This window comes from Etheostoma cragini, chromosome 5 (genome assembly GCF_013103735.1).
Source record: "Etheostoma cragini isolate CJK2018 chromosome 5, CSU_Ecrag_1.0, whole genome shotgun sequence".
Lineage (NCBI taxonomy): Eukaryota > Metazoa > Chordata > Actinopteri > Perciformes > Percidae > Etheostoma > Etheostoma cragini.
In genome coordinates, this window is record NC_048411.1 from 7,354,954 (window position 1) to 7,378,236 (window position 23,283).

Genomic DNA, 23,283 nt, shown 5'->3' on the forward strand with positions numbered 1-23,283 from the left:
TTCTCCAACATGACGACCTAATTTACAAAACTAAAGTAACAAGCCAATGTTTTAAAATATAAGGAGTAGAAAGTACCAATATCTGTGTTAAAATGTAAGGAGTAAAAGTAAAAAGTCACCACAAAAAATAGTAAAGTAAAAATATCAGAAAAATCTACTACAGTAGTAAAGTTACTTCCCATCTCTGATGATACCTCACACAGTGGTCTACATCAAACGTGTCATTAGTAATTAAAAGTATGAAGTAAGTATTTAAAAGTATCATGCATTCTAGTGCTGCTGTAAATCTTAAATGTGTAAATGTTTTTAAAGAACGTTAGTAGCTTCACAAAGACTGATTAACCACTTTCTGCTTTTAAAAAAATAACGGTATTCCCCACTTTAAAAATGCTAATTAACTTTTAACATGAATCTGTTATATGTACAGAGATTGAAAAACAAAACAATGAAATTGTTATAAAAGGCGAATATTTAACCTTACCACAATCAACATGATTGTGTTTTTTCTGTTAAGGTGATGCATCTGAGCTTTAAAACATGTGATGTGACAAGTCATTACAATTTTACTCTGCTTCATAGCTGCTCCTTGATTAGGAAGAATTTAAATTAGAAACTAATTCCACTAAAACAGGGTTTACAATGTTTTTACAAATGTGTAAATCCGCTGATGTTCAAACCAAGTCACTTCCTGTGAGGCTTATTGTAATGTTTATATTTTCTGCTTAAAAAAAAGTAACTTAAACAATTACTCAACTATCACAAATTGATCTGATTCATTTTTCTATTAATTAATCAACTTTAATTAATAAAAAAAAAAAAAAGTCATATTCACTGGACCTAAAAGATTCTGTAGACCATCCATCTTCGAGCGCTTATCCGCCGGGGAAGACATAAAACCACCATAGGGGCCTGGGGCACCCAGTTGATTTGAAATAACAACTTTATGGTTTGCCTGGAGCCCACAGTCTATGCTACAGCCCCAAAACCCAACCAGTCATTTATTATTCCACTGATTTAGCACATAAAGGTCACTTTGCTCATCACGTTGAGCACTTCTCAGCCCGTAAATATTTTTTTTAATGTGTGGCTCAGGAAGAGCACCCTTAATTCTGAGAAAATAATCCCTAATGACATTACTAAAACATATTATCAGTTTATCTCAGCTTGTACTTGAGATTACAAAGAGCCTGCAAATACAAACTGTGGGCATGAAGTTTGAAAGACGTGCCTATTCTCCAAACTGGGGGGTTCTATGAATGTTACCAAGCTGCAGTATAGGAAATGTAGATTTTAACTTTTAGTTCTTTGTCAAAGCAGCATTGGTTTTCTCCTATAGAAGTGAAATGCTTTCAAAACATTCCTTTTGCAAATAGTGAGATATTTGTATGCTGTTAGAGAAAGACAGTAACAAAGTAACAGACCACTTTCCAAATAAACAATATATGCAGTTTGACTAAACATTTCATTTACACCAAACAGATAACAACATAATATGCAGGTTGCACCACAGAAATTAACAGAAACTGGTGAGGAACAGCCCTACTAAAAGGTAAGATTGCTGAAGACAGTTTAATCTAAAAATTCTTACACCAGGGGGATCATCTTAGCAACAAGACAAAAGGTGTCTCAGGGAGGGTCTCTCACAGGCAGAAATTACAAGGCGGTGTTTCCAAATGTTCCTCCCAAGCTCTTCTGCAGAAGCTTAAAGGCAAAGGTTGACCACCTAAAATGCAATGGTTTTCCAAGGAAACCGCAGATGAAAGAAAGATCAAGCTGACTTCCCTTCACAATTGGAAGATGTCACACGAACAGCTTATTCTTTCAAACCAACAATATTGAAACAAGCACAAGCAATGTTTGGTATTATGTTTGATAATTGACTTTTACAGGTGACCCAATTTTTCTAATTCATTGCTTTTCTTTTAATGAAAAGTATGATAAATGGTTAATGTTATGGCTTGACTTTTTTTTTACAAAAAGCATTTTGTCCCTGAAGAAATTCTGCAACGAGGACACTGATAAATAATCTATGTGGCTACACTACAGAGAGTATCACTGATTTTATTCAAAAATAACATTGTCGCCCTTGTCTTTGGTGCCTGAGTTCTTCACATGTAAAAAGATGAGTTATCAGTCAAATATTCTACATTATTCACACATGACATAATTTGGTCCAGGAGACTTGTGAAACCTCCATATGAACAGGAATCAACATGCTTTGCGCCTCTAAGTGATGATGTCAGAGCTCATCGTGGCGCAGCGGCACCTGGCTGGGCTGGAGGAAGACACCCTCCATGGAGCGCCACCAGTTGTGCTGGTTAGGAGTGGTCATGCCATGCACCTCTCGCTGGCTGCGAATGGGGTGGCCGTACTGCTCGCCTGTTATGCTCAGGAAGACATCAGTGCCAACGTGTTTGAAGCGCACAGCCTCATCGCGCTCCCAGTGGATGCTGTCACACTGCACTGTCCACACGTCCAGGTCGTCACCCTCGCCATTCTCTCCAAAGGCGCTGACTTCCTGCAGTACAAAGAGAACAGACATAAACAAACAATGAATGTATCCTACAAAAAAAATGTGTTTATCCAAAGCCTGACTTATATTCCTTTGTGCCATAGAGCGTGATTGTTCAAAAACTATATAAAAAATATATACATGTACAACAAATAACAGTGAGTGTGACTGTCTGACCTGGTTATTAGACAGCGGTGAGCTGAAGTGGTGTGTGTGGAGGTTTCGACCAGTCTTCATGTGTGTGATGCGTATGGCCTGACCACACTTGATGGGCACCCCGCGTTGACACGGACGGTTGGGCTTCCCACGAATCTGCCAATAACTATTGGCATCATCTGCATTCTCCACTCCAGTTACAGACTGCTGTCCACTGCCTAAACACACACGCACACACGGCAGATCCCACATTGAGCTTTGTTTAAAATGGAACTTTTTACTTTATTTAATTTTTTTATTAGTTTATAAAAACCTTTAGTAAGTTTAGTTTTAGTTAAACAATGAAACTCAGATTAAGTCTTCTTTGTGTATCTAATAGACCATAAGTACCAACAATAAAGCACTCTTGAGTTTTTGTAGTGGTTAAACAGTGTAGTGAGAGGGAGCACCCTCTTCTGACAGTGAGTATGTGTGCAGTAAGGATATAGACCTTGACAGTGCCACCCACTTTTTAATGGCTCTGGTTCCAGAAGTGTTTTTCACAGTTCACTAGCTCCATTGACTTTACATAAAAATTATTATATAGAGTTTTCAACTAGAAAGCGTAGTTTCTGTGAAGAATTCTAAGTAATGACAACAACACTGATGGTGCATCCACATGACCCAAGACTTCAGTGATCGAGCACCAACCCCTCTTCCTCAAGAGTTGCTACAGTAGTAGCAGCCTTTAACCTGTCAAATAAATTAAAGTTTCAATTTTCAATTAAATTTGAAATATATAGCGTTAAATCACAACAGTGATCTCTTTGCTCTTTTCATAAAAGAGCAGGTCTAAACTGTACTCTGTGATGGTATTTACAGAAACACAACAAGCAAGGAAGACAGAGGATGAAAAAAAAAGCATGATGAACTCCTCAGGTGGACCAACTATTCAATTTTATTAACAAACCCGAGTTTTGCTCTTCTCACAAAGAAGAATGCAAAGAATAAGCATGCACATTTCTTAAAATGTCTTAGATTATATCATACAGTAGCTGATTTACATTTGTGTTGATTAAAAGAGACTATTACATGTTCTGTTTAGATTCTGAAAATAATATAGTAGTACATTAAGATATGAATATGTGTCCATATTCATATAACCATAATTGTAGCGGTAAAAGATACGTACGTTTAAATCGCTTTTCTCTGCACAAGTTTTAGAAATACAAAAACTCCAATTTAAAAACCTGTGACGCCTTCTCTTTCACAATATAGGCTAAGTCAAGTGATATTTATAGGTTTTCAATGTAGTCAGTCCCCACGACCCTCAGGTGTAAATTGTAGTTTTTACCTACTGTTCGATGTTGTACGGTTATTGGGGAAGTCGGAACTATTTTGTGGTAGGGGTGCTGTAACTATATTTGTGGGTCTGTCATTGGTTGGCAGGGAAGCCATAAAAGCCGGAATTTGGTGGCCTTTGGCGTGTGCAAATGACACTATTACATCATATACACTCATCATTTGACATTGTAATTAGTGTACCTATAACTGATTGTCAAAGTAGGGAATTATTGTTAAAGAAAATTAAGGCTTTTATATTTCACCTTATTTATAATTTGTTTATTGACTATTCAATGTAAGGTTTATCAAGATATGCCACTGATGGTATATGTAAGCTTTTATATTACTAGAAAAATAAATGCACTCATATGTTAAGCTACTGCAGGGAGTTCTATGACATGTTTTTATTTTTTTATTTTTTTATGCTAACCTTAAACCAAACAACTTTTTAAGCAATTTTACTGTTGCAGACACATTTCTATCATCGGAAAAAAATAATCATGAGAGTGTTGCTGGAGTTGTACCGTCGTCTCCAATCATTTGTGTAAGGTGGTCATAAAACTCAGTCCGAGCTGTCAAGTCTTTTTCCCGTCTTGACGTTTCGACTACATCAAACATGTTTTATATTACCGTAAGTTGTCTTGGTAGTAAAATCTTTTAGTCTGTGACTAAAACCTCAGTGACATTATGACAGATTGTCTTTTGATGTGAAATGGTGTCAGACTCTAGTAGTCAAGTGTATGGTAGCCATTAGCTGCTGTCCTGAATGTAAGGGATAATCTAGAGCAAGTTGTTATAGCGAGTGGAACCCCCACCGGACAAATCAGGACAGAACATAAACATATATTTACACATTATTCTACTGGGCTAACGATGCATTTCAACATAATTTTGGACCATCATGGTAGGGAAAACACTGAACTATGTAACTAGAAAGTCTTCTGAAAATTTGTGATTTGTGTTTAATTCAGTAGTGAATGATATAGGCATATACAGCAGATTCCTGGTTTAGTTTCAAGATAGTGTGATTTTCCTTGAGCAGAACTCCTTAGCTAGATCATTTTCTAATAGATAATTTTATACAGTGTTGTCGAATTCAAATAATAAAAATAATGCTGTCCACACTCTTAGGCACAGTATTTAGTTGCATCTAAGTTCTACAATGCCACTCGTGGGTAGGCTACCACAGTATGCAGAAACAGGTAAGGGAAAAAGGTGACAATAATATTAACATATTTTAAATTTCAATCCTTAGTTTTTTTATTTCATGCAGAACTCTGAACCTAACTTACCTGGGCTAGCCGACATGTATCAGACATGGCTGTAAATGACTTTTACCAAAGCCAAATACAGCCGATTCGAATATCTTGAAGTGAGAGTTTAATGGACCCATTTGAAAATAATCACGCCCATTTAGGTTTTAAACACCTTCACGACTTTGAAAGCATGTTACAACCACTTCCCAAGATGCTAACTTAAGTGGCACCTATCAGATCGTCTGGATTCAGCTGATATAAGAATCTCCATTGTGGCTCAAAAATTGATTTTGCAGGAGCTCGTCAAACTGACTTTTTTTAGGGGTGCCAGGATCAACTATAGGGGGTGCTTTACCCCCCCTAGTCTAAAAAGGCTAAAATCGCCCATGATACATTGACAGAAATGACTATTTCATACATTTCCTGCTTAGCCGGCAAAGCAACCCTCAAGAGACTACTTCTACTTGCCTCCATTTCAAAACCACGCGAGCATGATGATAGAAACAAGCCTGTCAGACAGACAGCTGTCTGTATTAGTCCGGCATGCTCAGCTGAGAGGTTGTAAGTAGTTAGAGCGGGAGAGTCGTCTTGACAAATATTAGCAACATAATTTAATTTATATTTCTAGTAAAACAATAGGCTAACCATTGCGGCATGTCTTGATAAACCTTACATTACAGGTGTTAATAAATAAATAAATAACAAATACACTGAGGTCTATGATGCTTGATTTTAAAAGTTCTTATCAGACAGGAATAGACCTGGTTTAAAATATTAATATTTATGCATATGGGCTAAAACGCATAAGATGGAATAGTACGTGCCAGGCCAACACATATAGGGATACTTCTCCGCAAACACAAAGCGCTTAGTCCTTTGTTGTCGCGCGATTAAAATGTAAATGTTTCTCTTTAAAAGTATAGATAGCCTGCATGTTCTATCTGAGTAGTTACCTGAGCCATATTTGACATCGTGGGAATGCAGGCGGACGTTATGTCTTGTGTTGAGCAGTTTGACCAGTGAGCCGCAGGTAACATGGTTGAGCTCCGATTCTCTTCCTTCACAGTTTGACCACAGCAGCAGAAACAGCATTGATTTGACAAAAAAACGGACAGCGTATATTATCTCCATCTTTGTGTCTTTATTCTCTGGCACTGTCAAGATGAACAGCAAATTCTGTCGATTTCAAATGTTACTGCTGTCAACCATGGATGTAATACACTGTCAACCAATCACAGCTTGACAAGTCCGAAAATACGGAAGAACCTGTCGACATGTGATTGGTCAACGCAAAACAGGAAACTTCTTTAACTGTCTATGATATTCCCATTTCCTCCCATTCTGCGTACGCCTGTTTGATTTTAATAGAACTGTTAATTATATGTAATAATGTTTAGGATGAGTAATGTTAGTGCTACATTCATTTGAAGATGAAAAGTTAGTAAGAAATAATACTCTGTGTGTAAAGGACACAGTGGTGGGTGATAGAAAATATTGTAGGCTAATCCTCTCTTAATTGTTGTCATTATGTATGTGTCGGACCTGGCCCATTTGGTCATGTATCAATATATAGCAGTAACAGTATAACTAACTAACTAACTAATAAAATAAATAAATTCAAAAAACGTAATAAATACATTTAAATGAAGGGGCGTGGGTATCTCACAGACCGGCATGCTCCCTCTCCCTGCCTTCCTCCGTCTCACCGTCTCAACGTCTCTCCGTCTTTCAATTTTTTAATTCAAATTGCTTTCATTGGCATGAATGTCAGAAATAACAATATTCCCAAAGCATCAAGGATAATGATGTGAGAAGAAAAACATACATACAGTTCAATGTGTAGCCTGAACTAAAATCTATACATTTAAGGTGAAATCAACAACAGTATCAATCAATCAATATACAGTAAAAATATAAATAAAGAAATATAAGGAGTGTGGATATGTACGGTATTTACATAGTTAAAGGAATGTTATGATACAGTATTTACATAATTAACATAATTAAAGAGTTGCAATGGTGAAAAGTAATTATAATTATTATTATTATAATTATAATAATAACAGTAGTAGCAGTTGAGTATTGCACACATATCAGGCCAGTGTTATTGCACAAAACAGATAATATTGTCCAGTTTCAACCTCTCTAATTGCCTGAGGGAGGAGTTAAAAAGTTTGATGACAGAGAGTCCTGCTTCACCCCCACAAGGTCGCTGGCCTTGCGGATCAGTTTGTTGAGTCTGTTGGCGTCCGCTACCCTCAGCCTGCTTACCCTCAGCCTGCTGCCCCGGCATGCAACTGCAAAGAAGATAGCACTGGCTACCACATATCATAAAACATTCTCAACATCGTCCTGCAGATGTTGAAGGACCTCAGCCTCCTCAGAAAATAGAGATGGCTTTGGCCCTTCCCGTAGAGGGCTTGAGTGTTCTTCATCCAGTCCAGTTTATTGTCCAAGTGCACTCCCAGGTATTTTTAGTCCTCCGCAATGTTCAGACTGACCCCTGGATTACAACAGGGCTAACTGCTGCTTTGGCTCTCCTTAGATCCACCACCAGCTCCTTAGTCTTTGTCACATTGAGCTGTAGATGCCTCTGCTCACTCCATGTGCAGTCCCCCACCCCAGATCTGTACTCAGCCGATTGTCACTCTCGCTGATACTTCCAACCACAGCAGAGTCATCAGAAAAATTCTGAAGATGGCAAGACTCTGTGTGGTAGTTGAAGACTGTGGTGTAGATGGTGAAGAGGATGGGAGAGGGGACAGTCCCCTGCGGGGCCCCGGTGTTGCTGACCACGTTTTAGGACACACAATGTTGTAAGCGAACATACTGTGGTCTGCCAGTCAGGTAGTCAACCATCCAGGCCATGAGGGGGGATCCACCTGCATCGCTGTCAGCTTCTCACACAGCTGGTGCTTCAACTTAAATATTTTATTACATTTTGGAATACAACTTACTCACATTAGTCAGTCACAGCAAGAAACAATCCACAAGAACATCACAAACCCAGCCTCTGGTATTTGCATCTCTGCCAGAGCTGTTTCTGCCTGTAGGACTATGCTGATGCATTGGGCCTCCGCGGCCGTTAGGGGGCAGCCAAGCTGCAAGTTCAGCCTGCTCAACATATTTAGGAAGAAATAAAATTACCTGTCCGCCAATACCTAGTAGGCCTACGGCCCTTATCTCTATTCATGTCCCATTAGTTTCGGTACTGCGGGAGGATCTAAGTTACACTGCACAATGTCCAGATAAACCATGCCATGCAATTTCAAGCATAATTAATTTTTGGATATGAATAATAATTGAATAAGCTTTGTATTTTGAAAGGACAGGATTCTGAATGCTGATGTCTGGGCTCCACACAGCAGAGCGGAGGTAGGCTGTTGTAACACACTATAGCCTATATAGTGTGTTACAACACGCAGCACATATAGGCTACATAATTTGGAATTATACAGAGAGGATTAAGGTACGGTGGCCAACAGGGGCAAATGCCCTGCAACTTCAGAAAACATATGCAAATAGAAAGAACATTGTCGAGGCTGCCTGGCATGATGCCCAGTGGCCGCTGCATGGTGGCCGCTGCCCTGTGGGCGCTGGCCGGTGGCCGGTGTTCGCTGCCCGGTGGCCGCTACCTGGTGGCCGCTGCCTGCGATGTTCCCAGACTGGTCAGAGACCAATACATTCTTGATTCATTTTCTTGTTGCTTGTCCTTCTCTAATAAAGTACAGTTTGTGTTACTTCGTAATAGGCCTAATGTTTATTTTTATTTTTATTATAGCTTAGGCTACTTTGGTTTCCTTATCAATAAGTATCACATCACTGGACCAATAACGTGGCCTAGTTACATTCACAACACCGGGAATACCACAATATGCTTCTAAATCTTTTTGTTTTTGTGCTGTTACTTGTCAGAAGAATAAAAAAACACGACACATTCAGTTGGTCCGCTAGGGTCTGTTGGGCTTTTTCTCTCCGTTTGATAACAGCTGGATTTCCCTCTTTGCATATTATATTCTTCCCCTCCTCGTTACTTTCCATTAGAAGCTTCTGCTCATTGGGTGAGCAATTGTGGATAAATTGTGTTCTTTTTAGTTAGTCGATAAAAGATGACTGTCAATGCGGGACTAGCATCAAGCTAACATTGTATGACGTTGGGTTTAACGTTCTCAAACTGGCAATACCGTGAACTTTGCTGGGGAGGACTCTTTTCAGTATTTAGAATTTGGACTGCAGTAACCATTTTAAATGCTAGCTGTCAGTATTACTTAGTGGAACTTTAAGAATTGGAAATAGAGACGTCAAATGAGAAAGGAGGCAGTGAATACTACAATAATAATAATAATAATAATAATAATAATAATAATAATTCTTAAAAAATACCCATATATATAAATTATTTTTGTTTTTATTTATATATATTTATCAACAAGCTAATACACGCAATAACCTCCTAAATATGCTTAACATTTGAAAATTGGAACCATATTTTAGCTTGTGTACTGTAGGAGAAAAGCAGAAGAAGAAGAAGAAGAAGAAGAAGAAGAAGAAGAAGAAGAAGAAGAAGAAGAAGAAGAAGAAGAAGAAGAAGAAGAACAACAACAATGACAAAATAAAGAACGAGAGATTGTTTTCAAGAAAAACAGTAATAACTCTTAGTTAAATATAATCCTACCCGTTCTAGATAAAAAGCAGCACAGCAGTTTAATGAACAAATCTTGTTTTAAGAATCGGTAACTGGGAAATCGGGGGTTAGCGGAGACTATGAACACATCGTGGGGCTGGTCAGACTTGCCAGGTGAGTTTCACTGCGGCGGGGATCTCGGATCAGTTTTCTTCCGCTAATTAACCTCGGTTCACCAAGAGTTCACAGTGATTTCTGACCTGAGATCAGTGTGAGAGTGGAGAACAGAGGGAGGGTGACAGACAGGTTGTTAAAACCCGTTTCACTGAGAAAAAATAGACGGAGAATTGTCAGCAGGTAAGCCAGTGTATATCGAATTATGATGTGTCATTTTCGGCTTTAATGACAGGGATATTTATTTTAAGGTGTAAAATAGATTAACAACATAGGCTGTCTTTGTTGTGTTTCTCAATGTTTTTACTTATTTAATCCTTTTTTTTTTTTTTACCGATTTACAATGGAAGTGGCTTAAACGCTAGGCATGTAGGGGCGCCAGTGCTAAAAGTAGCCTACTCTAATGAATGCTTACATTTCACCAGAAGTTTTTGTTTGTATAAATAGTTTGAACCGTAGATACTGGTCAACATTAAATGGACATATAGACAGTGCTATATGGGCTCAACACATAAAACAACGCAGATATTTAGTCCCAGGGACCTATTGTTGTCTTAGGCTGTATTAGGCTATTGGCGACTTCCTATATTTTTTTATAAGGTTTTTCAGGTACATAAACATTATTATACTGACTTACCCACTATGTTTTCAGAAATCTGCAACCAGGTTAGCCAGAGACATGGGTCGGTTCACGCAAAATGTAATTATGTTTTTGATACAATGTAGTAAAATAGAATTTTATTCATGTGGCCTTAAACTTTTTTAACATTTAAAAGTTTAAGTTAATTAACAATTCATAATCTCCTCAATGTTGCATCATAACTTAGAAAGGTACTTGAGCCGATAATTTATTTTTTCACCTGCAGAGTCTTTGTCTACACACCCATGGTACATTGTAGAATATTTTTGGATTAGGCTACTTTGCAGTAACAGGAATTCATAGTTTTCACGTGACGCCAAAGCACTATGAGAACGCCCACCTGGAAGGCAAAAAGAAGCTGTCCTCCAATGTCCGTGGCAAGTCAGCTCAATTGTTACCACAGTGTAGTCAAAACATCAGGTAGTTGTTGTTTGGTTTGACGCACAAACCAAAGAAAGACAAGCCTGGGTTGTGTTTCTACAAAAACACATCTCAGAACAAAACCCAGAGAGGTGGATATTTTGGGTTTGTGCAATTGATACGTGCGTTACTAGTGGACTAATGTTAATGTAAACAACACTGAACTGACCACCAATGCATCCAACAACAAGCCATCTTTTTCCCTGAATCTTGTCTGATGGCAGACAGAATTCCATGATAAAATGCAATACAATAGCACATTATATAACATAAAAAAGACACATTTTACTTAGTGGCTTTCATTAAATGAGCAATGGTGAAAGTTATGACAGTTTGTCAGGTAATGATCAAGCAGTTGATGAGCAGTATGAGCAGCATGAGCTGCATGAGCAACATGAGCAGCGTAGTTAGGTAGATAGCGAGCAGGCTAGTTGAAATATGGACTGTGTAAATAATGATTGAAACCCTCAGTGGGTGCTGAATATGGGTCAAATGTGCCTAAGACTTGCAGTTTGGATATACAGTATGACTTTGTTTTTTCTCTTTTTAGAGGTGATCTAAAGACGTGTTTCTTGTAAATGAAGAAAACTTGACAGGCTTGTGCGACAGCTCTATGGAAGTTCCAGATTGTTTGCCCTTCAGTCTCCGCGACAGTCTGACTGAAAACTATGAATAGGCAGTTTGGGAATGTGTGTCATTGTAGAGGACTGAGTACATGCAAACTGACTTAAGCCACGATGCTAACTGTTTTAGTCCGGTTTTAGTGGAATCTAGTTTGCCAGTTTCACTTTTTTAGGGTTTACAGCCTTGATCGGAGGATGTCTTGGCTTTTGTGGTGTTCTATTCATCTTTGAAGATGCAATTTCTTTTTTGAAATCCAGAAATTGAATCAGTATGTTAATGTTTCATCTAGTTACACCAACTTAAAAACATATTTGTTCACCTACCTCTTGTGATATCTGTTGATCAGAATCATAAAAGGGAGGAATTTTCCTTGGTGGTTGGTGTATACATAAGCAAACAAACAAATAAACATGTGTATGAACATTGATATGTAGATAATTTTATCCAGGTTTTAATGTTGTGTTGTTAAATAAAATTGACAATGTGACATTAACCCATATTTAATATGCTTTCTTTTTAATGTTTTCAGGTACGTCTGTTGACAGTGGATGGTTTTGATTCACTGTGTTTCTCTCTTTAGCGAGCAAAGAGTCCAGGCCCAATGTCTTCGGGAGAAGTTGGTTCTGTCACCAGGTTCGACCGGGTGCGGGAGATCCCACACTATGATCAGGTCCCTGTTGGCTCCTCATGCCAGGACTTTCCTTTGCCCCCAGAGTCTTTTCATGCAACAGTGCCGGCCGTAAGCTTAGACCCCCTTCCCCCTCCCCCTCTACCTAAACAGCCAGCTGTTGGCCCTGAATCCTTTTATCCCCCCAACAATAGTGAACCAATGGAGGCCGAGAGTGACGTCATGGACATTGAGCCGGTCCACCGCTTCATTCCCGACTCTGTCAAGAACTTCTTCCGTGGCAAAAGTGGTAAACGTGGGAGCAAAGGTCAGGGCGTATACCCTCCTGCATCACCTCTACCTGCCCCTTACTCCCCTGCCCCTTCATCCAGTAAGAGTGGCAACCACCACACCACAGCAGGAGTCCCCTGCTCACCCCCCCACTCTGCGCCTCCATCTCCGTCCCTTCTTGGTTCCTATCGGGACCCTTATGGTGGCTCTGGGGGCAGCTACACCTCTCAGAAGGAGCAAAACCGGATGCTGCTGGATGCTGAAGCCTTTGAATCGGCATCTGCAGTGCCCACCAATCTCTCAGCCCTGACCTACCATGAGCGGGTGGAAGAATACCACCAGCGTTATGCCTACTTGAAGTCTTGGGCTGGCCTGCTGAGGATCCTGGGGTGTGTGCAGCTGCTGTTGGGGGCTGCTGTGTTTGCATGCGTCTGTGCCTATGTTCATAAGGACAATGAGTGGTTCAACATGTATGGATACTCCCAGCCACAGCTGTTTGGGGGGCTTGGTGGAGGTGCTGGGGCATATGGATCTGGGGGTAGTTACTATACAGGCCCCAAGACACCTTTTGTCCTGGTGGTGGCTGGCCTTGCGTGGATAGTGACTGTTATTCTAGTTATTGTTGGGATGACCATATACTACAGAGCCATCCTTCTAGACTCTTCTTGGTGGCCGCTTACAGAGTGTTCCATTAACCTGGTCTTAGCAATGCTCTATTTAGCAGCAGGGATAGTATATGTGAGGGACACCACTCGAGGGGGGCTATGCTATATACCGGTCTTCAATAACGGAATAAATGGGGCGTTTTGTCGGACCGAGGCCGGCCAGACAGCGGCCATTGTCTTCCTCTTCATCACCACGGTGCTCTACTTCATTAGTGCAGGAGTGTGTCTGAAGCTGTGGAGGCATGAAGCAGCCAGGATGAGGAAGGAGATGCTGGCACATGAGGTCTGACACAGAGGGGTCTTGTTTTTTAATTGTTTATTCAGTTTTCACAAATGTTTACTGTCCGCCCATAATTATACAATTACATATATAACCAGTTTTAATATGTATATATAGTTTGGTCCCCCGAACCCCCTGTCCAATTTTATCATCAAGTTAATGATTTGTGATAATTTATATTTCTAGACAAAATATAAAATAGGAGTATAAATGTGGACTGGGTTTGCATTTAGTCAACCTGTAGTTTGACAAAAACTACAACACTGACATGTCTTTTGCTAAACCTAAAAAGAGCTTGACATGGAGCATAGACAGTTCAATGTAGGCCTAACTGTTTCTTGTGTCATCTGCAAGAAGTAAGGTGCCATTCTCTAGGAATACAATATCACTAGTCAAGTACATTTTTAATAACATAGCTCACAACAGACAATACTCCACTAAACATGCAGAGCAGTATCAGTGACATTAGCTGAAATGTATTAATTTGAAGAAATTAATGCCTTTAAGCAGCCTCATTAAGGGGAACACCTAATAACACTTTGAACACTAAACATCTAATGAATCCCTCTCCATCTCTTCTTCCCATGAATCTAGATGAATACAATTGGATCATCAGTCCCTCTGTCTATAGTAAGTATCAAGGATTGCTTTTTAAATGACAATAAATCAATCAATCCATTTATTTGTAAAATAATATACAATACAATTGTGAAATTAGTCATGTGCCGTGTATTGACATTTTAAGGTATATTGATATATTTTCCAATGAGAATTGGCATTAGACAACAATGATATAAAATTATGTTGCGTTATTATTTTCTTCTTTAAAGCTGTTTACATCTTTCTTCTCCGTGCAACCCAGCCCCCACTCACTTACAGGCTTTCCTGCAACATGAAGGGAGACACAGCAACACAATTGCCTACAGTTTAATTGTTATTCAGAAGAGGTATGATGAGAAATCGCGATATCAAAAAATTACAATGTTTCTGTTTGCGATATTCGTACACAAGTGCAGACCAGCAGCCAGCAGGACGGAGTCTGGCTTTGACCTCAAAAATAGCATAGAAGATCCCCCACCCATTCTCCAAAACTGACTCTTAGTTTACTTTTGCAGAGCTATTGTGGAGTTGCAGTTACAAAAAAGCTGTCTGTAAAACCCAGTGCTAGAACTTTAGATTATACCGCTGCTCTCTATTTCCCTCTCACTTGTCTTTCTGTCTTTTTTAAATTGAGTTGCAAGGCAACAGCGAAGCCTAATTTTACTTGTATTAATAATAAACAAAGAGAAATATTCTCCCCTCATCTTAAAATGGTCATATATTGATACTAGAATTGCTACTTCTTTTTTTACTGCTGCAATGAATGACATGCAGAAGAGGAGAAAAGAGCATCTGTCTCCAAAAAGAGTGTTTGATGGAATTCAACTGCTGTTTTCAACTGTGTTCAATGACAAGAGACAGTTACTGCCCAAATGTCTCAAATTCTGCCAGTAAACGTGGACATGCTCATAGTCCTAAAAAAGAACATGACCATATCTTAGGCTGAGAACGGTGTCATGCTTGAAGACATTTTTTTTTGTCAGTCTTGGTCAGTTTGATTATTAACAGATTACCACATTGATTATGGTTTGAACTTAAAGGTATAATAAAAAAAATATTAACTGTATTTTGCAATGTATAAAAAATTACGACAATATTTCACCAGATATTAAGGAAACATGCTAAGTTGAAATACTATGTTCGACATTTTTAAACAAAATTAGACTACATTTTTGTTATTTTGTTGTATTCATTTTTTATTTGAGAAAACTAAATTAGTTCAGTTAGAATGTCACACACAGCTTAAATTACAAGTAATAAACTCACACCAAAGTTATTAGGTTTAAAGACGTTATTCAGGAGAGAAGCCAGCCATTTAAGTTTGTGGAAAAACCCTTCACAGTGATCGTCATTATGTGGCTTGCAATTAACAGTCATGTCCAGTCATATTTTGTCATTGAAGTTTTCTTTAAAATAGTGTTAAAATCTTGTCTTGTTCTCATAAAGACAATATCATTTATCGTCAGTGTGAGTGTCTTGTCACACCCCTATTATTTGCACAACTGTATATTTTATTAAGCAGGAGAGGAAAACCTTTATTTGTACCAGTGTTTAAATTGGTAATGTGAATAACACTAAAGAACAGTAGTTACTCAAAAGGAACTTTAACCTCAGTTCTATGAGTAAGAACCACTGAGACAGCGACTGTACACTTGCAATAGATGTGACCCATGACCAGCTGGACACATGGGGCGGCTGTGGCTCAGTGGCAGAGCAGTCGCCTGACAATCCGCCAGCTTGGTAGATCTGGCCCTGCATCCCATGTCAAAGGGCCCTTGGGCAAGACACCAAACCCAGAGTTGCCCCCGGAGTGTAATTGTGTGTGAGTCTTTACATGATGAGGTGGCAGTTTTTATGGCAGCCTCGGCCACAGTGAATGGATGGTGAATGGTTCCTGTACTATGTAAAAGCGCTATGAGTAGTCATTGGACTAGAAAAGCGCTATAAAACCCCCTCAATTTAACAGTCCATTGTCATAAAATGCTGAATTTCAGACAGACATTTCATATACTGTAAATGACATTTATATTTCATATGTATGTAATGCCAACTAAAACAGGCAATGTTCTAGCAGAAACGGAATTGCACAGTGTAGCTAACCTGAACACATGACTCTGTTTATTAACTGTAGCTGGGTCCAGCCTCCAGGGCCTCTGAGCAGACTCCTCTCCCCACTATCCAGCCAGACATCATGGACGCTCCTAACAACTATGTAGCTGTTCCTCTGATGGCACTTGAGCCAGAGATCCTCAGAGGTCACATACCGGCTGGACACATCCCTAAGCCTGTCGTTATAGCTGACTATGTAGCGTGAGTATTACCATATTTTCACATTTTCCAAAAATTGAACGAATGAATGAACAAATGAACCTTTCTGGTGGAAAGGTTCTTAAAAGCATTCTTGATGGAAGATGCAGTCGCTGTTTTTGATTTAGAACCCCATATTATTCTCCATCTTGGGTTCAAAAGCACGCATAGTCGGACACAATGAACAACACAAGCGAGTCAGTCAACGAGAGACAGGTATGGCGTTATGAAATCGGGGGGGTAACTTTTCCTGCTAAAGATTTTCCACTGTGGTCTGAAAACACAGGCACTATGACTCTAGAGTGACTACCTGTCCGAAGCTTATCGCTGTCATTTTCTCCCGTGCTATGTCACACACACACACACACACACACACACACACACACACACACACTCACCCATTCCCCAACGCACAGCAAACAAGTATAAACATCAGGGCACTTATGTTATTTGCACTACAAAGAGTGTATATATTTTGTATGTTTGTATTAAGTGTCCATTTCATTATAATATTCAGATCTACCATAAATAAATGTATTTTAAGTTCCATCAAAGAGGGGTGGAGGTGGGGGTCACATTTGAGCCTTTAAAAATGTAGTTTAAAGTAACGCATTAGTTTCTTTCTGAAGTAACTAGTTACTTTTATAAGTAACTTTTATAAGTAACTATTAACTGTAACTAATTACTTTTTAAAAGTCACTTGTCCAACACTGGAAATGTTCTCTGGTGGTTGTGCGTTTTATGAAACTGCAGGAAGAAAATTAAGACATTCTGGCAAGATCACAATTGACAACTGTGCAAACAGTTGACTGACAGATTCTGGATCAAAACGGTATACCTAGCAGACATATTTGCTCTCTGGGCGGCTGTGGCTCAGTGGTAGAGCGGTTGTCTGCCAATCGGAAGGTTGGGGGTTCAATCCCTGGCCCTGCAGTTCCATGTCGAAGTGTCCTTGGGCAAGACACTGAACCCCGAGTTGCGCCAGATGCTGTGCAATGGAGTGTGAATGTGTGTGAGTGTGTATGTGTGTGTGAGTGTGTATCTGATGAGCAGGTGGCACCTTGAATGGCAGCCTCGGCCACAGTGTATTAATGTGTGTGAATAGTGAATGTATCCTGTATGATGTAAAAGCGCTTTGACAGTCGTTAAGAAGCGCTATATAAATACAGCACATTTACACATTTACATCTACACTGAGCAAACCATCGGATGCATTACATGTCATGCAGTGCACAGATGCTCTCGGCGCTTAAAACGTGAGTAAAATGGAATACAGAGGTGGGAAAATGTCAAAAGGAGAGTTGCAACAATTTCCACTGCTGATGAAACGTCTGTTGGCACTGTGCATGGGTCTTTAGTTCATGTGTCGGATAAACAGTGTGAGTTTACCAGACACATGAACTTACTACAGGAGGAAATCTAGTCCTATTTTGCCAATGTTGACGAGTACTTAAAGAGTTGTAGGTGATGGACCCCTACATTTCCAGCATGGAGGAAGTGGAATACATCGGCTGTGAAGATGAAACTTCAAGCTGATCCTGCGTCAATGAAACATATCCAGGAGAACATATAAAAAATGTTTTGGATTGTCAACGTGCTGTGGCACCAAGACTGGCCAAACATGCAATTACAAGGATTATTCTCCCATTCAGCACCCCGTGTAATCAGTGCCCTTGTAACAAGAAAATCAAAGGCACGTAACAGGCTTGATGTACACCAGGACTTTAGGCGTGCTGTCACTAACCTCATACTAGACATTCCATCCCTATTCAGAGGTGTGCAAGCCCAAGGTGGCCATTAGTGCATGAATGAACAAGATGACAGAGTAAAAAAAAAAATAAGAGCCAAATTAACACATGTGTTGTAGGTGTGTTAAAACAGGTTTATCATGATGGACATTTGCAAAAGCAACTGTGAAGAAGATTTTGTGTTTTTAGAAGATGTAGGACCCATGTAGGAGCCGCTGCACAGCTCGGGCTCTGGTTTGCTGGACAGCACAGGCTCTGGTCTGAAGAGAGGCTGAAGCAGGGCATAGCGTCGGGAACCATTTTCCAAACCTTTGATGCTACACAGTACTTTTAATGCCCATAAGCTAATCAGCAAAACCCAATCACATACCAGTCAAAGTCTAACATCAAAGCTAGATGAACACAGGCCAACTCATCATTTTAAACAAAACCTTTGACATGATGCTATGGCTAAAAAACACTACAACGCATGACAACAAAAATCGGAATAACACACGCGGACATTCATCTCCTGTGCGTAAGGTTAAGTCCCAAATTGCTTACAACGGAAAGCTAATGGACAATAGCCCAACATTTTTACAAATAGGGTTTTGCAATTAATGCAATTAATCGCAATTTTATTGCATTTTTTGTTAATGGCAAAATATGTGTCAAACCATTCGGAATTAAGTATTGTGATGCTGCAGAGACAGTCCGGATTCCGAATTCTTTTCCTACAGACTAAAGAAAAAAAATCTTTTATTTTAATTTAAATTTTTTATATCTGTCTCTTTACATTTTACCCTGGAATTGGGAAGATATGTCCAGTATGAACAGGAGGAATGATTACAGCAAGCAAAGATTGTTTCAAGAAATATACAGGGACCCCTGACTTTTGTTTTGTTTTGATTCAAGGCAGACAGAAATTGTGATCTTAAATCCATTATTAAGTAAACAATTATATGGTTTATGGTGGTAAGCTGGCATGTAGTTGTGTACAATGTTTTTTTCCATTTATAGTGTTGGTGCTGCTAGGAAACTGAGACACATTTTCACATTCAGCTGTAGTTTGAATGTAGCCAGCAGCCCAAGAAAATGTGTTATCCTCTCCCGTTTCCACAGAAAGTACCCCAGCATCAGGTCAGAAGAGGAGAGGGACCAGTACAGGGCTGTGTTTAATGACCAGTACGCTGAATACAAGGAGCTGCACGCTGAGGTCCAGGCAATGGCCAAGAAGTTTGAAGAGATGGACGAGATAATGCAGAACCTTCCGTCCCGGCCTTCCAGCCAAATGGTACAACACTTGCACACACACACACACACACACACACACACACACACACACACACTGTGTAAATATGGCCAGAAACATTTTAATTTTGTTTCAGGAGAAGGAGCGGATGAGTAGCATATTATTGGAATATCAGAGGAAGAAAGCTGTAAGTATACATTTTTAAATGAAATTCAGTATCCATCCACTGTCTCTCACTGAGTGGCTGTTTCTGTCCCAGAGATTCCAAGCTCTCTCTCTATCAACTTGACAGTTAAATGGCTAGCTGAAGTAAGGGGATGTCTCTAAAACACTTTTATGATTTTCTAATTGCTTTCTAATTGTTTTTTACACCCCAAACCAACTTTATGTTAATTTCAAAACCTCCCTTTGCATGCACAAACTTCAATTTGAAAAAATTGAATTATGAATTAAATGAATTATTGTGGCTTTTTTGGTTAGACGCTTTCTCTCTTTTTTCTTTAACAGAAACACTTTAACCAACTTTTATTTAGGCTTGATATTACTTTTCTTCTTTTGGAGGTGGAGTTTAAATACACATAATTCTTTATTATTTGATTAATTGATTTTTTATTTTATTTTGTATACTGTGTGAGCTGCTAAATTCATACATGGTATAAATGGCAGTAAAAAAATATCCAAAACAAAAAAAATCTTTTTGTTACAACTCTAGTTGGGGGGTGGCGGTAGCTCAGTCAGTAGGGAGTTGGGTTGGGAATTGTTGCTGGTTCAAGTCCCCATACCAAAGTATGGTGGTGGACTGGTAGCTGGAGGGGTGCCAGTTCACCTCCTGGGCACTGCCAAGGTGATCTTGAACAAGGCACCAAACCCCCAACTGCTCCATCAGCAGCCCCCCCTCACTATGACATTTCTATGACTATGACATATAGCAAATAACTTAGAAGCAGAAATGAATACAGTAAGCTCAATCCAGTCAGGATATGTTTACTTGTATGTTTACTTCGGAGTTTATACTTTCATGGTTGAATGCAATTATTGGAAGTTGCTTTGGATAAAAGCTTCAGTTAAATGAAATGTAATGTAATCATTAGGGAAGAAAAAAAAACATTTGAATTAATTTTTGTTTTTCTTGCCAGGACCCAACGTATTTGGAAAAAAGGGAGAGGTGTGAGTACCTAAAGAACAAGCTCTCTCATATCAAACAGAAGATTCAGGAGTACAACAAAGTGTAGAACAACAATAGCAACTAAACCACTGCAGTAAAACACTTTCATAACTCACCTGGAATGCATATGGAGTCTGCAACAGTTTAAGAAAAGGAGAAATGTGGGACTAAGCTGGGAACCAAACTTGTTTCTCTCAACCAGGCGAAGACTGCCCTCATACAGTAGATGCTATACCTACAATTGCTGATTGTATATATACCATTATCATATTAAAACAGGTGGATCTGCCATCACTGCTGTTTGTAATGTCATCATGAGAAACAGAATATAATTTTCACAGGTCAACACATCATCCGTAGAAATCAGTAGAAATGTTCTTCTACAGAGAAAGAAAAAACAAAAGTAAGCTTAGTCAAAATGGGATCTATAAACACTGATGAGAGCTGGAATGGATCAGGTATAATCTAAAGGTGTTCATTATGTATACATAAGCCATGATGCAAATCACATTTTAAAGGAACATTTTGGGAAATATGCTTGGTTTTGCTGTTTTACCTGGAGATAGCAAGATGAATATAAGTTTCATTACTGTTTGTCCAGTCTCGTATGTGTTTCGCCTAGCTTAGAAATGAAGACTGGAAGCAGAGGAAAACTGCAAGACTAGCTCCATCAGAAGATACATTTTTAATAGACCTCATTGATGCTTGTGTTTGTTGTTTGTTGCTAGGAGAGAAAGCATAATTAATCAAACATGAAATTAAATTATCTTTTGATCTAAGTTTGGCTAAGATCAATCAAGCACATTTTGGAAAATAGATGACTGTTCCTTTAACATCAGGTGTAAATGGGGTCTCAAAACTGGCTAGCTAGAAACTGATCAAGGAAGCTGATGTAAATAAGGCGGACTCAGTGTTAATTAAGGCTATATGATTAGAGTAATAAAACTGCTGTAAATTGAGGTGTCAGCAGAAGTCCATTGTGTATAGCTTAACAGAGTTTATTTTAGGAGATATTTTTATCTATCTATGTGTCAGACTTCAGAGGTTTAGCGGCTTGCCATAATGCTCGCTGTATGCTGTGAGCATTTTTCTTTTACATAGCATTTCCTTTGTCCAGTAGTCTTCTCTCAAACTGTGAGGTACAATGTACTAAAAGCTTGAATGTATAACGGTCTATGACTCTGATACTGAAATCACAATAGGGAATATAACAGATGGGTGTTTTTTTTTAATTTGTTTTAGTTTACTCTTTTTTGTCAATTATTATTTTTGCATTGATACAATGTGATGCATACATATATTGTTTTAAGGCTATGAGAACAATTAAAGATCCCTCCTAGACAAGTCCAGTCTAGGGTCTAGCCCACAAGTTGAAGGAGCTGATAGATTACATTTCAAATTTTATATTGTACCTCCTACGATTTCACGTGAATAAAAACTCATTGATTATGTTTTATATGTTTATATTATTGTTTTATATCATATTTTGTAATTCTGTTTTATGCCAATGAAGTGCCTTTCCATATACTTGTATTTTTTCCCTTTTTTAATTTAACCATGAAGCTAATGCCCTGTTTGCTGTTTCAGTTCAACAGTTTAAAATTATAAATATTAAGCCAACAATTGTTTGTTGAATGAATTGGACTGCATGCACAACTACATTTCTAGCTCAATCTTAATTAACCTCTGTCACCTTCCTAAAATGGCTACATACTTGGCTAACACAGCCTGAAGGACTGGTTTTCTAAAGCTGTGGTGTATTTTTTCAGAACTGTTTTTCCAGTGTCAGGTTTGGCAACACTGGAGTTTTCCCTTGTAGATTCTCAAGGTGCTTCTGTGAAACCATTCGCCACCTCAGGAGGGGGAAGCTGGGAACCATCCAAGCTTTGTACAGTAAGGATGGGATGCTGTTGACCTCAACTGAGGAGGTAATAGGGTGGTGGAAGGAGCACTTTGAAGGAACTCCTAAATCCAGCTAGCACGCACTCTAAGGTAGAGGTAGAGATGGAGGATTATGGGGGACTGTTGTCAATTTCTTTGGTGGAGGTTGCTGAGACAGTTAAACAAGTCCACAGTGGGAAATCCTCAGGGATTGATGAGATCTGTCCAGAAATGCTGAAAGCTCTGGGTGGGGAGGGGCTGTCTTGGTTGACTCTTCAACATTGCGTGGAGGTCTGGGACGGTGCCTAGGGAGTGGCAGACCGGGATGGTGGTTCCACTCAAAAAGGGGAAAAGGGGGGACCTTCTCAGGGCCATCCAATCTCTGTATGACCATAGCAAGAGCTGTGTCCGGGTTCTCGGCAGGAAGTCGGACTCGTTCCCGGTGAGGGCTGGCCTCTGCCAGGGCTGTGCCACCAATCCTGTTTGTAGTACTTATGGACAGGATATCGAGCCATAGTTGGGGTGGGAGGAGACCTCAGGGAAGACCCAGGACTAGGTGGATGGATTATATCTCCAATCTGGCCTGGGAACACCTTGGGATCCCCCAATCGGAGCTGGTTAATGTGGCTCGGAAAAGGGAAGTATGGGGTCCCCTGCTGGAGCTGCTCCCTCTGCGGATAAGCAGACAAAGATGGAAGGATGGATGGATTCTCCTCAGAAAGAATGGATTAGCATTGCAGCCTTTCTGTCCCAGGTTACATCAGTTTTTTATATATTAA

The 23,283-nt window shown here is 39.4% G+C and overlaps 2 protein-coding genes and 1 long non-coding RNA gene across 5 annotated transcripts; 1 reads left to right on the top strand and 2 right to left on the bottom strand.

Annotated features, from left to right (window-relative positions):
• Window positions 1-1,236: 1,236 nt before the first annotated feature.
• LOC117944797 lies at window positions 1,237-14,741 on the bottom strand. The gene is made up of 3 exons (XR_004656660.1): window positions 14,731-14,741; window positions 8,642-8,647; window positions 1,237-1,453 (listed from the first exon to the last, which is right to left on the bottom strand). It is a non-coding gene; the product is annotated as an uncharacterized LOC117944797 (long non-coding RNA).
• Window positions 1,555-6,479, bottom strand: sdf2l1 (stromal cell-derived factor 2-like 1). Its single transcript, XM_034871935.1, has 3 exons — window positions 6,201-6,479; window positions 2,690-2,886; window positions 1,555-2,518 (listed from the first exon to the last, which is right to left on the bottom strand). The coding sequence occupies exons 1-3, from the start codon at window positions 6,376-6,378 to the stop codon at window positions 2,240-2,242; spliced, it is 654 nt and encodes a 217-aa protein (XP_034727826.1). The 5' UTR covers window positions 6,379-6,479; the 3' UTR covers window positions 1,555-2,239.
• On the top strand, window positions 9,894-22,150 carry marveld2b (MARVEL domain containing 2b). Of its 3 annotated transcripts, none has more exons than XM_034871892.1 (7): window positions 9,894-10,228; window positions 12,259-13,575; window positions 14,167-14,202; window positions 16,304-16,482; window positions 19,329-19,500; window positions 19,595-19,645; window positions 20,595-22,150. In XM_034871892.1, the coding sequence occupies exons 2-7, from the start codon at window positions 12,331-12,333 to the stop codon at window positions 20,688-20,690; spliced, it is 1,779 nt and encodes a 592-aa protein (XP_034727783.1). In that variant the 5' UTR covers window positions 9,894-10,228; window positions 12,259-12,330; the 3' UTR covers window positions 20,691-22,150. The 3 variants fall into 3 exon arrangements, with proteins under 3 accessions (XP_034727783.1, XP_034727785.1, XP_034727784.1); XM_034871894.1 differs by having other exon boundaries at window positions 12,310-13,575; XM_034871893.1 differs by having other exon boundaries at window positions 12,319-13,575.
• The last annotated feature ends 1,133 nt before the right edge of the window (window positions 22,151-23,283 follow it).

Coding starts and splice junctions, on each gene's coding strand:
- marveld2b (XM_034871892.1), top strand. CDS start 12,331: ATGTCTTCGGGAGAAGTTGGTTCTGTCACCAGGTTCGACCGGGTGCGG. Junction 14,203..16,303: donor CATCAGTCCCTCTGTCTATA/GTAAGTATCAAG, acceptor TATTAACTGTAG/CTGGGTCCAGCCTCCAGGGC. Junction 19,646..20,594: donor AATATCAGAGGAAGAAAGCT/GTAAGTATACAT, acceptor TTTTCTTGCCAG/GACCCAACGTATTTGGAAAA.
- sdf2l1 (XM_034871935.1), bottom strand. CDS start 6,378: ATGGAGATAATATACGCTGTCCGTTTTTTTGTCAAATCAATGCTGTTT. Junction 2,887..6,200: donor CGATGTCAAATATGGCTCAG/GTAACTACTCAG, acceptor GTGTGTGTTTAG/GCAGTGGACAGCAGTCTGTA. Junction 2,519..2,689: donor CACCGCTGTCTAATAACCAG/GTCAGACAGTCA, acceptor TTTGTACTGCAG/GAAGTCAGCGCCTTTGGAGA.